Here is a 12255-nt window from a genome sequence, read left to right as displayed (position 1 = left end):
AGTATTAGTTTTACAATCCATGGACATGGGATGTGTTCCCATGTATTTGTGTCTCCTTTCTTTTAGCAGTGTTTTGTAGTTTTCATCGTGCAAGTCTTACACCTCCTTGGTTAATTCCTATTTTATTCTTTTTGTATTTTATTATTTTCAATACCATTGTAAATGGAATTGTCTTTGTAGTTTCCTTTTCAACTGTTCATTATTACTGTATAAAAGTGCAACGAACTGATTTTTTAGTGTTGACTTTGTATCCTGCTACTATGTTGAATTCATTAGTTCTAACAGTTTTTTGGGGGGGTGATCTTTAGCGTTTTCTACATATTCATCATCTGCAAAGTGATCATTTTACTTCTTTCCTTCGGTTTGAATGCCTTTTATTTCTCATTCTTTCCTAATTGCTCTGGCTAGGACTTCCAGTACTATGTTGAATAACGGTGACAAGAGTGAGCATTCTTGCCTTGTTCCTGATCTTCGAAGGAAATGCTTTCAGTCTTTCATCACTGAGTATGGTGTTTGCTGAGCATTTTTCATGTGTGGCCTTTATGATGTTAAGGTAGTTTTCTTCTATTCCTAGTTGGTTGTTTTTATCATGAAAGAGTGTTGAATTTTGTCAAATGCTTTTTCTGCATTAACTGAGACAATCATGTGTGCCTTTTTCTTCTCTCTTGTTAATGTGGCATATTTCAGTCATCATTCAGCATTTAATATACTGCCGAATTCATTTCACCAGTATTTTATTGAGGATTTTTGCATCAACATGCATAAGGGATATTGGTCTATAAGGTTCTTGTATCTTTGTCTGGCTTTGGTATCAGGATTATGATGGCCTCAGAATGGGTCAGGAAGTGTTACAAATTTTTTGTAAAAGTTTGAGGAGAATTGGTATTAGTTCTTTAAATGTTTGGTAGAATTTACCAGTGAAGCCATAAAGTCCAGTGCTTTTCTTTGTCTGGAGGATTTTGTTTTGTTTTAGTTTTGGGGGTTTTTTAAATTACTGATTCAATCCTCTCACTATAGATCAGTACAAGTTTTCTGTTTCTTTGAGATTAAGTCTTGGTAGGTTTTGTGTGGTAGGAATTTGTCTGTTTCATCCAGTTATCCAGTTTGTTGGTGCACATTTGTTCGTAATGTTCAGTTTACTTTTTACTTTAGGGAATACAATATTTCAACTTTCATGTGAAAATAAAGATGTTTTTACTTGCTTGTGTCATAAATGATCCCAAGGCCACAAAAAAGCACAAAAAAGAATTCATGTCCCGGGGCGCCTGGGTGGCTCAGTGGGTTAAAGCCTCTGCCTTAGGCTCAGGTCATGGTCCCAGGGTCCCAGGGTCCTGGGATCGAGCCCCATATCGGGCTCTCTGCTCAGCGGGGAGCCGGCTTCCTCCTCTCTCTCTGCCTGCCACTCTGCCTACTTGTGATCTCTGTCAAAAAAAAAAAAAAAAAAAAAAAAAAAAAGAATTCATGTCCCACCTTCAATTAAAGTAGGAGAAATGGGGCGCCTGAATGGCTCAGTTAAGCCACCGACAGACTCTTGATTTCAGCTCAGGTCATGACCTCAGGGTGGTAAGATCAAGCTCCACATCATGCTCTGCCCTGGGTGTGGAACCTGCTTGGGATTTACCCTCCTTCTCTCTCTGCACCCCTCCCCTAGCAATGTGCACCCTCTCTCTCTAAAAAAACAAAGTAGAAGATATATGATAGACAGTAGGCAAAAATAGGAATAATAAATTTAGAAGAAAAAAGGGAAGCTGAAATCTAAGTGCTTGCAGTGGACGATAAAAACAAGTAACAAGGGGTGCTTGGGTGGCTCAATCATTAAGTGTCTGCCTTCAGCTCAGGTCATGATCCCAGGGTGCTGGTATCGAGCCCCACATCAGGCTCCCTGCTCAGTGGGGAGTCTGCTTCTCCCTCTCTGTCTACCCTTTGCCCTGCTCATGCTCTCTCAAAGAAGTAAGTCTTTAAAAACAAAAACAAAAAAAACAACTTAAGACTAGACTATGAATGGATGTTATGGAAAATGCCATTATTAAAAATCTTAATTGTAATACAAAAATCAGTTGCCTATTTCAGCAATAAACAATTAGAAAATGAACATTTTAAAAACCATTTATAATGGTATCAAAGAACACCAAGTACTGGGGTACCTTTGTGTTTCAGTCAGGAGAGCATGCAACTCTTGATCTTGGGGTTGTGAGTTTGAGCCCCATGTTGCGTGTAGAAATTACTTAAAATCTTTTTTTTTAAAGTACTTAAAAGTGTATCTAACAAATGAGGTGATACTACTATGTATTTAAACACAGTATTTGCCTCCCCTCTCTCTGCCTGCCTCTCTGCCTACTTGTGATCTCTCTCTCTCTGTCAAATAAATAATAATAATAATAAAATATTTATAAACACAGTATTTGAACAAGAATATTTACATAGCTTTATTGAAAACACCAAAATTTGCAAACACTCCTGTAGGAAAATGGACAGAAAATTAGGATGTATTCATATAATGTGGCATCCTCATAAAATGGAATAAAATTCAGCAACAAAAGCAAACAACTACTAACAGGGATGAATCCCAAAAACACGTTGAGCAAAAATTACCAAATACAAAAAAAAAAAAAAAAAGAAAGAAAGGCACGATATGTGATTCCACAAAGCTTAAGGAACAGGCTAAGCTACTCTTTGTGGATGAGAGAGGGGAAGGGGCTTAAGGGAACTTCCTAGGGTAATGGAAACGTTTTGTGGGGTTGTTACAGAGGCGTATGTATTGTCAGTCCTCAAACTGAGTATGTAAGATTTGTTTATTTTATTAAATGCATACTATGCCTTAAAAACATTAACTGAAGAAAACAGTGTTGACTCAAAATTATGAACCAAATCAAAGGATGATGGTTTTACATGATGACTCATATTCTGTGATTTGATTCTATCAATTTGTTAGAAGCATTAAGACTGTCTAGACCTTCCCTCTGCCAATCTTGTGACTAACAAAAGTCGCTTCTAAAACGAAACAGAGGGCGCCTGGGTGGCTCAGTGGGTTAAGCCGCTGCCTTCGGCTCAGGTCATGATCTCAGGGTCCTGGGATCGAGGCCCGCATCAGGCTCTCTGCTCAGCAGGGAGCCTGCTTCCCTCTCTCTCTCTCTGCCTGCCTCTCCATCTACTTGTGATCTCTCTCTGTCAAATAAATAAATAAAATCTTTAAAAAAAAACAACAACAACAACAAAAAAAAAAAACGAAATAGATGCTTCAGTTTTTCTCCAGAAGTCAAAATTGAGACAATCTCCTCCTTCCCAAAACAAGAACAAAACAACAAAAGTGAAGAAAAGAAAGAGAAGGAGGGAGGGACAAAGAAATGGAAAGCAGTAGAGAAAAGGTAACTTAGGGAACCAATAAAAGTGGTAAAAAAATAAAATGATTAACAGAAGTTGCAGATATGAAAACAATGAAATCAGAAGGAACAAAATTATCAAAACAATAATACAAGAACATTTCCCAAAAGGGAAGTAAATGAGTTTCCCTATTAAAAAGGTCCATTAAGTGTCCAGCAGCATGAATTGAATGCAGGAGCAGGAAAGGAGGGCGGGCTTATACCAAAGTTCATTATTGTGCAGAATACCAGGTCAAAAAACTGTAAATAGGTAAGCCACATCCAAAGGATAGGAAATCAGAATGGCACCAAACTTTTAAACACTGAAAACTGGAAGACAATGGAGCATGCCTTCAAAATGATGTAAAAATTATTTTCAAATTATTCAGGAAATTCTATTCATAGCCCAACTGAGAGTAGAATAAAGAAATTTCAGACACATGAAGTTTTAAATAATGCTATCAGCCATGTACTCTTTTGCAGTAAACAGTGGAAGATATGCCAAAACAATCAAGAAAGACAATGGCATGGGCTCAAGAAACAGAATCTAAACCAAGAAAGAGAGGTAGGAAATTCACAGTAATAGACGAGGGAAGTCTCATGACGACAGCTATACTGCACACAGATATCTGTAAAGCCCCTGGTCCACTTTAAAGTAGGAAGAATGAGCTCCAGAAAGTGTTCCAGGAAAAAAAAAAGAAAAGAAGAAAAACAGATTACCTTATAGTTTGACCATGTGGAAAATTATATGCAGAGGCATTTTAAACACTTGCTGGAGGGTGTGGAAAGTTAAGTTACAGGTTCAAAAACAAAACCCAAAGCAAATGAAAAAAGTGCAGCAATTATTAACTCCAAGAAAAACAAAAGCTTGTACCATGTCACCTTAGTACATAGATACAGCACTGAATAATTACAATTAATACAGTAACAATACTAAATATGGACTAAACCTTATGATTAACATACTAAGAAGGAAGCAAGGAGGAGAGTTTTGAAAGCTACTTAAGATTTTATTTAATTTACTTGACAGAGAGAGAGAGAGAGAGAGCGCGCGCACAAAGTGGGGGGAACAGCAGGCAGAGGGAGAGGGAGAACCAGGTTCCTTGCTGAGCAGGAAGCCCAACGGAGGACTCAATCCCAGGACTCTGGGATCATGACCTGAGCTGAAGGCTGATGCTTAATGAGTGACTCACCCAGGCGCCCCAAGAAAGCTAAAATTCTTAAGTACCATGACAGAATGTCAGTTATCAATGTCTAACACTGTAAATTCTATAAATAACAATAACAATAGCAGAAGACACAGCTTGTTTGAAATGTAGCACTACTTGACTTTTTTAGCCATGTATAATAATTTTTAAAAATATGATATAATGCATACTAAAAGATTAGTACCATGTCTAGCATAATAAATGGTAGCCTGTTGTTTTAAAAAAGTGAAAGTTTTAAAAATCTGCAGTGGGGGGAGGGATGAGGGTAAAAAGGGTCAGAATGAGTTTAGTACAAAACTTGTGTGAAGTATTGACCCCAAATTTAGCTTTGCATTGAAAAAGAAAATAATACGAGGGTTCACACAGCCCATATACAAAAACAAAACAACAACAACAAAATCAAACCAGTCCAACAGAAGCCCAATTAATTATTCCTGGTACTGAAGCCAAAGAGAAATTATCCTAAACAGGATTCTCATAGGTAGGATATTGGGTGATATAGCTATTTAAAACTCTCTAACACCATTACAGTAAAAATATCAATTTCTTTAGGCTTTTATTCTATTTCACATAATGTCTCTTAACACAACCAGACCAAAAAATATAGGCAGTTCATATATAAAGCTCTTTGATAATATGAGTAAACTCAAGATAAAAATTCCATCCTGGGCTTCAGATTATATGTCCAAGATTATATTATGGCCAGGACAAAAGTTTCTCTACAGAGAAAACAAAGTGGGAAGAAAAAACAGTAAAAGAGACTGAGTTCTGATACCTAAAAATTCATTATATAAGGAATAAATAAACAAGAAAGCAACTCTTCACATGTCCTAAATGGGAGGGAGGGAGAAGTCTATACTTTATAAGATCAAAAAAATATCCGGGGCGCCTGGGTGGCTCAGTGGGTTAAAGCCTCTGCCTTCAGCTCAGGTCATGATCCCAGGGTCCTGGGATCGAGCCCCACATCGTGCTCTCTGCTCAATGGCGAGCCTGCTTCCCCTTCTCTCTCTGCCTGCCTCTCTGACTACTTGTGATTTCTCTCTCTGTCAAATAAATAAAGAAAATCTTAAAAAAAAAAAAAATATCCTTCACAGCATGCTTATAAGACAAAAGATTAATTCTTCCACTTACATTTTTATGGAAGGAAGAAAGTATATGCTGTAGGTGAAAAACTGACAAGTTTTGGTTAAACAGTATCTTTAAGTCATGTGAAAAGAGGGGCGCCTGGGTGGCTCAGTGGGTTGAGCCTCTGCTTTCGGCTCAGGTCACGATCTCAGGATCCTGGAATCGAGCCCCATATCAGGCTCTCTGCTCAGCAGGGAGCTTGCTTCCCCATCTCTCTCTGCCTGTCTCTCTGCCTACTTGTGATCTCTCTCTGTCAAATAAATAAATAAAATCTTTAAAAAAAAAGACATCCTTTAGGAAAAAAAAAGTCATGTGAAAAGAAAAAACAACAAATAGTATAAAATAACTTTTATTTACATAATTTATATCTATAGAACATAACTGCTTTCTTTAGAACAAGAAAATTTACAAATGACAGGTATTGCTTTTTTGTCAAAAACTCCTTCAAGCAAGAGTATATATGGTCACTTCTAATTTGAATAACATGGTGGTAAGCAGCAGATACTCGTATTTTTAACTGTGCCTCAATCATTTACCAACAGTTAAGCTTTTAAAATCATCATGTTGACCACTTGCTAAAATATAAGTATTCAGGAGGAAAAGTCAAGAAAACAAAGACCATTATTCATACCTCCTTTCAGATTTACAAAATAATTCTTCACAACATCATCTTTACAGGAATATAAACAAAGGGTGTGACTAATTCTTTCCACCTTGTAAAGTAAATACAATGATTAAGTTTCTTATTTTCCCAGATTAGTTTGAAGTATATAATAGTAGGACAATTTATCTTGGCTGACTTGATTCTCTTACACAATGAATACCCAAAGATAAAATTATTTTTTTATATAGTAAGAAGTTACACCTTCCATAAAATGAATTCATTATAGTTGAACAAGAGACAGATGTTAACAAAGTTAAAAAATAAATATTACACAAGGGATAAAATAATAGTTTAACTGTGGCAACCTAACTTCCAAACTAAGATTAAATGAAAGAAACTGTTTCAAAATATAAGACTTTAAAAAATTTATAAAAACAGGGCATTAAAATAGTATGTGATTGACTACCATGATTTTTGTGACATATTAATCACATGAAATAAATTAATGCATACCTACTGAGAATTTCCACTCAAGATTTATAGATCCTCCTTGATGACACAAAAAAGTTAAATTATAAATTTCACTATAAAGCAATGAATAAGAAATGCTCTAATAGCAATTTTAGGATTACTGTTACATTTGCTGAACCACATCCTATTTTACTAATGAACTTGAAAATTCGCCACTATTTTTTTCAGTATACAAACACAATTATCTAGACATTAAAATATCTTCCCAGTTGAAATACTGATCATTTTGTAATGCAGTCATCACAGTTTTAATTGTGATGCACAACTAATACCTTCAATGACAGATATGTCAAAGATAAAATGTCAGCACCTTAAGGTAAGAAAATTACTATCTAATATAGGGGTCAAATGAAAAGCCCATTACAGCCATGTCAATCCCTTCAGTGTTGTCTGTGGCTGTTTTCACACTGAAACAGCAGAAATGAACAGCTGCCACAGAGGCCATCCAGCCTGCAAATTCAAGAATATTTTGCAGAAAATGTTTCCGACTCCTGCTCTGAGGCTTTTCAAGTAAAAGAACGAATTTGTTTTTGAGAAGTTTGATTTGAACCACCGAAGATTTGCTTGGGTAGATAATGGAATTACATATATAAAAAGCAAAATTTCGAAATCAAAAACAACCCTTAAATTAATACTGATGATAATCACTGACTAAATAAAGTCTTATTATCTTATTTTCTGTTTTAATATCACAATTATGTTCTGTGCTTAAAGGCCTAAGAGCCCCTTACGCAAAATTTAATGGGGGAAAAAAAACTATCAAGAAATTAGTTTTTAAAAAAAGGAATGTATGTGAGTGTGTGTATGTGTAAAAGGGACTGAATTTTGTATGCAAATCTCCCTCATAAATTAAGGGTTTTTTTCCCATACAAATCCTGAGATTATCCAAAAAAATAAGAAAAACAAAAACTTCACAGTACAAATTCAATATACTAAACTATGAGAAAAAAATGTATCCAAATACTTTTAGTGATATAACTATAAATATCTTTAAAAATTAAAGGGAAAAGGGACAAACACAAATTTGTCAATGTTGTCTTTACCCATAATCTGAGTGGTGAAAATAATTAAAACTGAATATTCTTTTAAATAAAAAATTTAAAAATAAATAAACTTTTTGATGTTTCATTTTTATAAATAAGTTTAAATACTACTTGTTCAATTAGGACTAATGTTACATCAACATGAATTAGAAAAATACATATTTTCCAGTCAAATAGCTGATAATAGAAAAGTTTTTAACATTTGCCATACTAAAGTGGAGTCTCACAATATGCTTTCATATACTTAGAGGCAACTGTAAAGGCCTTCAGCAAAACAAACAAACAAAAAAACAGAAAAAAACCTTTACAAAAGAAGTTCACTAAATGCTAAATACAATCCACCTCCAAATAAGTCGGCACTGTGATTTATACAGAGAGTTTACCCATAGCACTCCAAAATGTCCACGTGTGTTCAGCACAGGAAGAGTCAAAACGTGAACAAGAGAAGCTATTTCTGTCTCAGAAGCAGTCTTAATTGCTTTGTATTTCCAAAATGCTGAATCAATCAGAATGAAAGGAAACTCAGCAATGTTTTCCACTGATTATAAAAGCTTCAAATCAAGCTCTTAAATATTCAAAATCAATCTAAAGAAAAATAGCCAGTGATGCTTTTTTCTAAATACTGCTTAGTTGATATTTGACTCTGGAAATCCTAGACTTAAAAAAAAAAAAAAAGACTTTTATTCTGTTTCATCTACTTCGATAAAGATATCACCAAAGAAATATTCTGAGACTGTGGTTGGCTCCTCCTCAGGTACCCGGTTTTGGCTACTTTTACATTCTTCTTTTGGTAAGGGACGATCACAAGAAGCCTAAAAAGATAATAAAATAAGTATGCAATACAACATTTATTTTATTGGTAGTGGTCATCTAAATTGCCATCTCTTTGAAAAGCAATATAGTAATAAATATTAAGAGCTTTAAATATGTTCATACTCTTTGACCCAATAATTTCATTTCTGTGCTGTTTTATTAGGGAATTAAAACAATCCTATCGGGGCGCCTGGGTAGCTCAGTGGGTTAAGCCGTTGCCTTCAGCTCAGGTCATGATCTCAGAGTCCTGGGATGGAGACCCACATCGGGCTCTCTGCTCAGCAGGGAGCCTGCTTCCTCCTCTCTCTCTGCCTGCCTCTCTGCCTGCTTGTGATCTCTCTGTCAAATAAATAAATAAAATCTTAAAAAAAAAAAAAACAATCCTATCAAAACTTAGCATACTTAGAAACTTATAAAAAATTAAGACAACATGGTATTGTCATTGGAACAGACTTATATATCAACGAAAAAGACAACTAGAAATATCCCCAACACATATACTACAAATTTAGTATGAGAAAAGTTGGATTATTTAATAAATGATGTTGGACAACTATATAACCATATTAGAAAAAAAAGAAGTCAAACCAAAATAAATCCAAGATAAATCAAATGATTTAAATGTGAAAATATTTTTTTAAAAATCCATTCTAGGGACGCCTGGGTGGGTCAGTCTGTTAAGCATCTGCCTTTAGCTCAGGCGATGATCTCAGGAACCTGAGACTGAGCCCCAAGTCAGGACCCCTGCTGCGCAGCCTCCCCTCCCCACTCCCCCACTCCCACCACCTCCTGTTCATGCTCCCTCAAATAAATAAATAAAATCTTAAAAAACAATCTACTCTAAAATATCATGGGAAAACACTTTAATAATCCTGGACTGGGGGAGAGGGAGTTTCTTTTTAAATGACTTGAAATGCAGAAGTCATAAAAGAAAAGACTGATAAATTCAGCTATGTAGGGGCACCTGAGTGGCTCAGTGGGTTAAAGCCTCTGCCTTCGGCTCAGGTCATGATCTCAGGGTCCTGGGATCGAGCCCCGAATCGGGCTCTCTGCTCAGCAGGGAACCTGCTTCCTCCTCTCTCTCTGCCTGCCTCTCTGACTACTTGTGATCTCTGTATGTGTGTTAAATAAATAAAAATTTAAAAAAAAAAATTCACCTATGTAAAAATTTTTTAAATGTCCACATGGCAAAAACTACTGTACACAAAATCAAAAAACAAATAACATATAGTTTAAAAAAAATTTAACAAATATATACATATAACCTTTACCACAAAGGGTTTTCGTTAATGGAAGAGCTTCTACAAATCAACATGAAAAATACTAATGATGCAATTTTTTTAAAAAATCAAACATGGAGTGCCTGGATGGCTTAGTCGGTTAAGCATCTGCCTTCGGCGCATCATGATTCCAGGGTCCTGGGACTGAGTCCCTCATCAGGCTCCCTGCTCAGTGGGGAGCCTGCTTCTCCCTCTCCCTCTGCTGCTCCCCCTGCTTGTGCTCACTCACTCTGTGTGTCAATTAAATAAATAAATAAATAAATAAATAAATAAATAAATAAAATCTTTAAAAAAAAATCAAACATATGATTAGATGGTTCACAGAGAAAGCATAAATGATTTAAATACATGAAGAAGTGCTCAACCTCACTCATATGCTCATTAAATCTACAAAGAATTCCAAAAGTGAAAAAAAATGATGACATGCTAGTGTGAGGAAAAAGAACCTAGTCTCCTACACTGCTGCTAAGAACAGAAACTAATACATTCCGTATGGAAGACACTCAAGCAATCTCTATCAAAAGAATAACCCCCTTTTGATCCAACAATTCTATTTCTAAGAATTCAACCTATAGATAAATGTGTAAAATCACTCATTTATAAGTTAGTTATTACCATATTATTTGAAGCAGCAAATCCATTAGGAATAACCTAAATGCCTACCAGTGTGAGACCACTATTACTCTATGGTACATCAAAACAGTGGGATATGATCTAGTCACTAAAAAGGAATGACAATTAAAGTGTCCATGTATGGCTGGCTTAAATGCCTCTGTACTAAAGGAGTTGTAACTTCCTAGTTCAGTACCTTATCTTCCTTTCTTAATAGTGAGGTATGATGGGGAGAAGACAGACAAGAGATGCTCTGAAACAATTTCTAATATCCAAATGAAAATAGCAATTGCCATGTTTTTCCTAGTTGAGTCTGATTCCTAACCCATTCTTTTTTTGTTTTTTTAAAGATTTTATTTGTTTATTTGACAGACAGAGATCACAAATAGGCAGAGAGGCAGGCAGAGAGAGAGAGGAGGAAGCAGGCTCCCCGCTGAGCAGAGAGCCTGATGCGGAGCTCGATCCGAGGACCCTGGAATCATGACCCGAGCTGAAGGCAGAGGCTTTAACCCACTGAGCCACCCAGGTGCCCCTCTAACCCATTCTATACAAACAATAAAATATAACAGTTATCACATACCTGAGTTGCTGAACTGCCAGTATTCTCAGATTGAGTATCAACAACACTTGGAGATGGAGGCTGATCAGAGGACTCTTGGATTTTTTTCTGGCTTTCACTGAGCGGATTTGATCTTTTCAAATTCTTTCTTGATACAGGTATAAGAGGTTTTAGACGTTTCTTATTATAAACCTGAGTAGGTTCATCAGACTCCAAACTATTCTTTGAACATATTAAAGACAAAAATCCCAGGGGTCTTCTGCCAGGTCTAGAAATGCAAATGTAAAGATATTCAAGAATATGCAAGAAGAGAGATTCCTAATACCAACTTCTTTCCATGAATGCTAAAATGGCACATGTGATATACCACATTAGTGGTATCAGCATATCTACTAAATATCTGTATTATTTTGATCATTATATACCAGTAGCTGGTATACCATCATACCAGCAGGTGCCAATGCAGATTTTCTACCTAAAAAGTTAGTTTCAGCATTTAAAGTTAAGCTCCTGTTATATGGAATGTAGTATTTATCTGAAGAGTCCTACAAAATGCTGACTACCGAATTTCCTTTGATAAAACTCCTTTCCTTTACATTACTGACAGAGAGATATGATTATAAAACAGCATCCTTAGTAGTGAACTTAGTCTTTAGATATATATCATATCTGTTGCACACAGGTCACATTTACCCTTTTAGAAAGAGAAATGGAGAGAATCTCTGTTAAAGAGCATCTCATGGTACCTGGATAATGGGGTTTTTGAAGATGATGCAATGCTATTCATTTGTTCAGACTTCGAAGCAGCACAAGTTCCCTCCTCCTTAGCAGACACAATCCTCTCATCCTGAGGTAACTGAGATGTACTTTTTTCTATATGTGTATCTGTTATTTTATCAAGAGACCCAGATTCTATACTCTGAAAAGCTGGTTCAAGTTGCTCTTTCTGAGGTTCTGAAGTTATATGTGTGCTTCCTGAGGTAGGAAAGATACCTTGTTCCTTGTAAGACTCCCCTTCAAAAATGAAGACAAATGATAAACACAGAGAACACATATTGAAATCTGTATATACAACTGAAATGTAATATTTGAAGGAAACAAATCATGACATTCTACCATTA

The 12255-nt window shown here is 35.8% G+C and overlaps 1 protein-coding gene across 5 annotated transcripts in view; it reads right to left on the bottom strand.

Annotated features, from left to right (window-relative positions):
* Positions 1-6025: 6025 nt before the first annotated feature.
* BDP1 (B double prime 1, subunit of RNA polymerase III transcription initiation factor IIIB) overlaps positions 6026-12255 on the bottom strand; it is a 95927-nt gene continuing 89697 nt past the window's right edge. For all 5 annotated transcript variants that reach the window (XM_047729482.1, XM_047729486.1, XM_047729484.1 and 2 more), the window contains 3 exons: positions 11881-12148; positions 11156-11402; positions 6026-8682 (listed from right to left, as the gene is read on the bottom strand). In XM_047729482.1, coding sequence (XP_047585438.1) covers positions 8551-8682; positions 11156-11402; positions 11881-12148 — 647 coding nt within the window. In that variant the 3' untranslated portion in view covers positions 6026-8550. The remainder of the gene's footprint in view (positions 8683-11155; positions 11403-11880; positions 12149-12255) is intronic.

This window comes from Lutra lutra, chromosome 5, assembly GCF_902655055.1.
Source record: "Lutra lutra chromosome 5, mLutLut1.2, whole genome shotgun sequence".
In the NCBI taxonomy this organism is placed as follows: domain Eukaryota; kingdom Metazoa; phylum Chordata; class Mammalia; order Carnivora; family Mustelidae; genus Lutra; species Lutra lutra.
The sequence above is the reverse complement of the archived record's forward strand: the minus strand, read 5'-3'. Positions and strand labels throughout refer to the sequence as shown.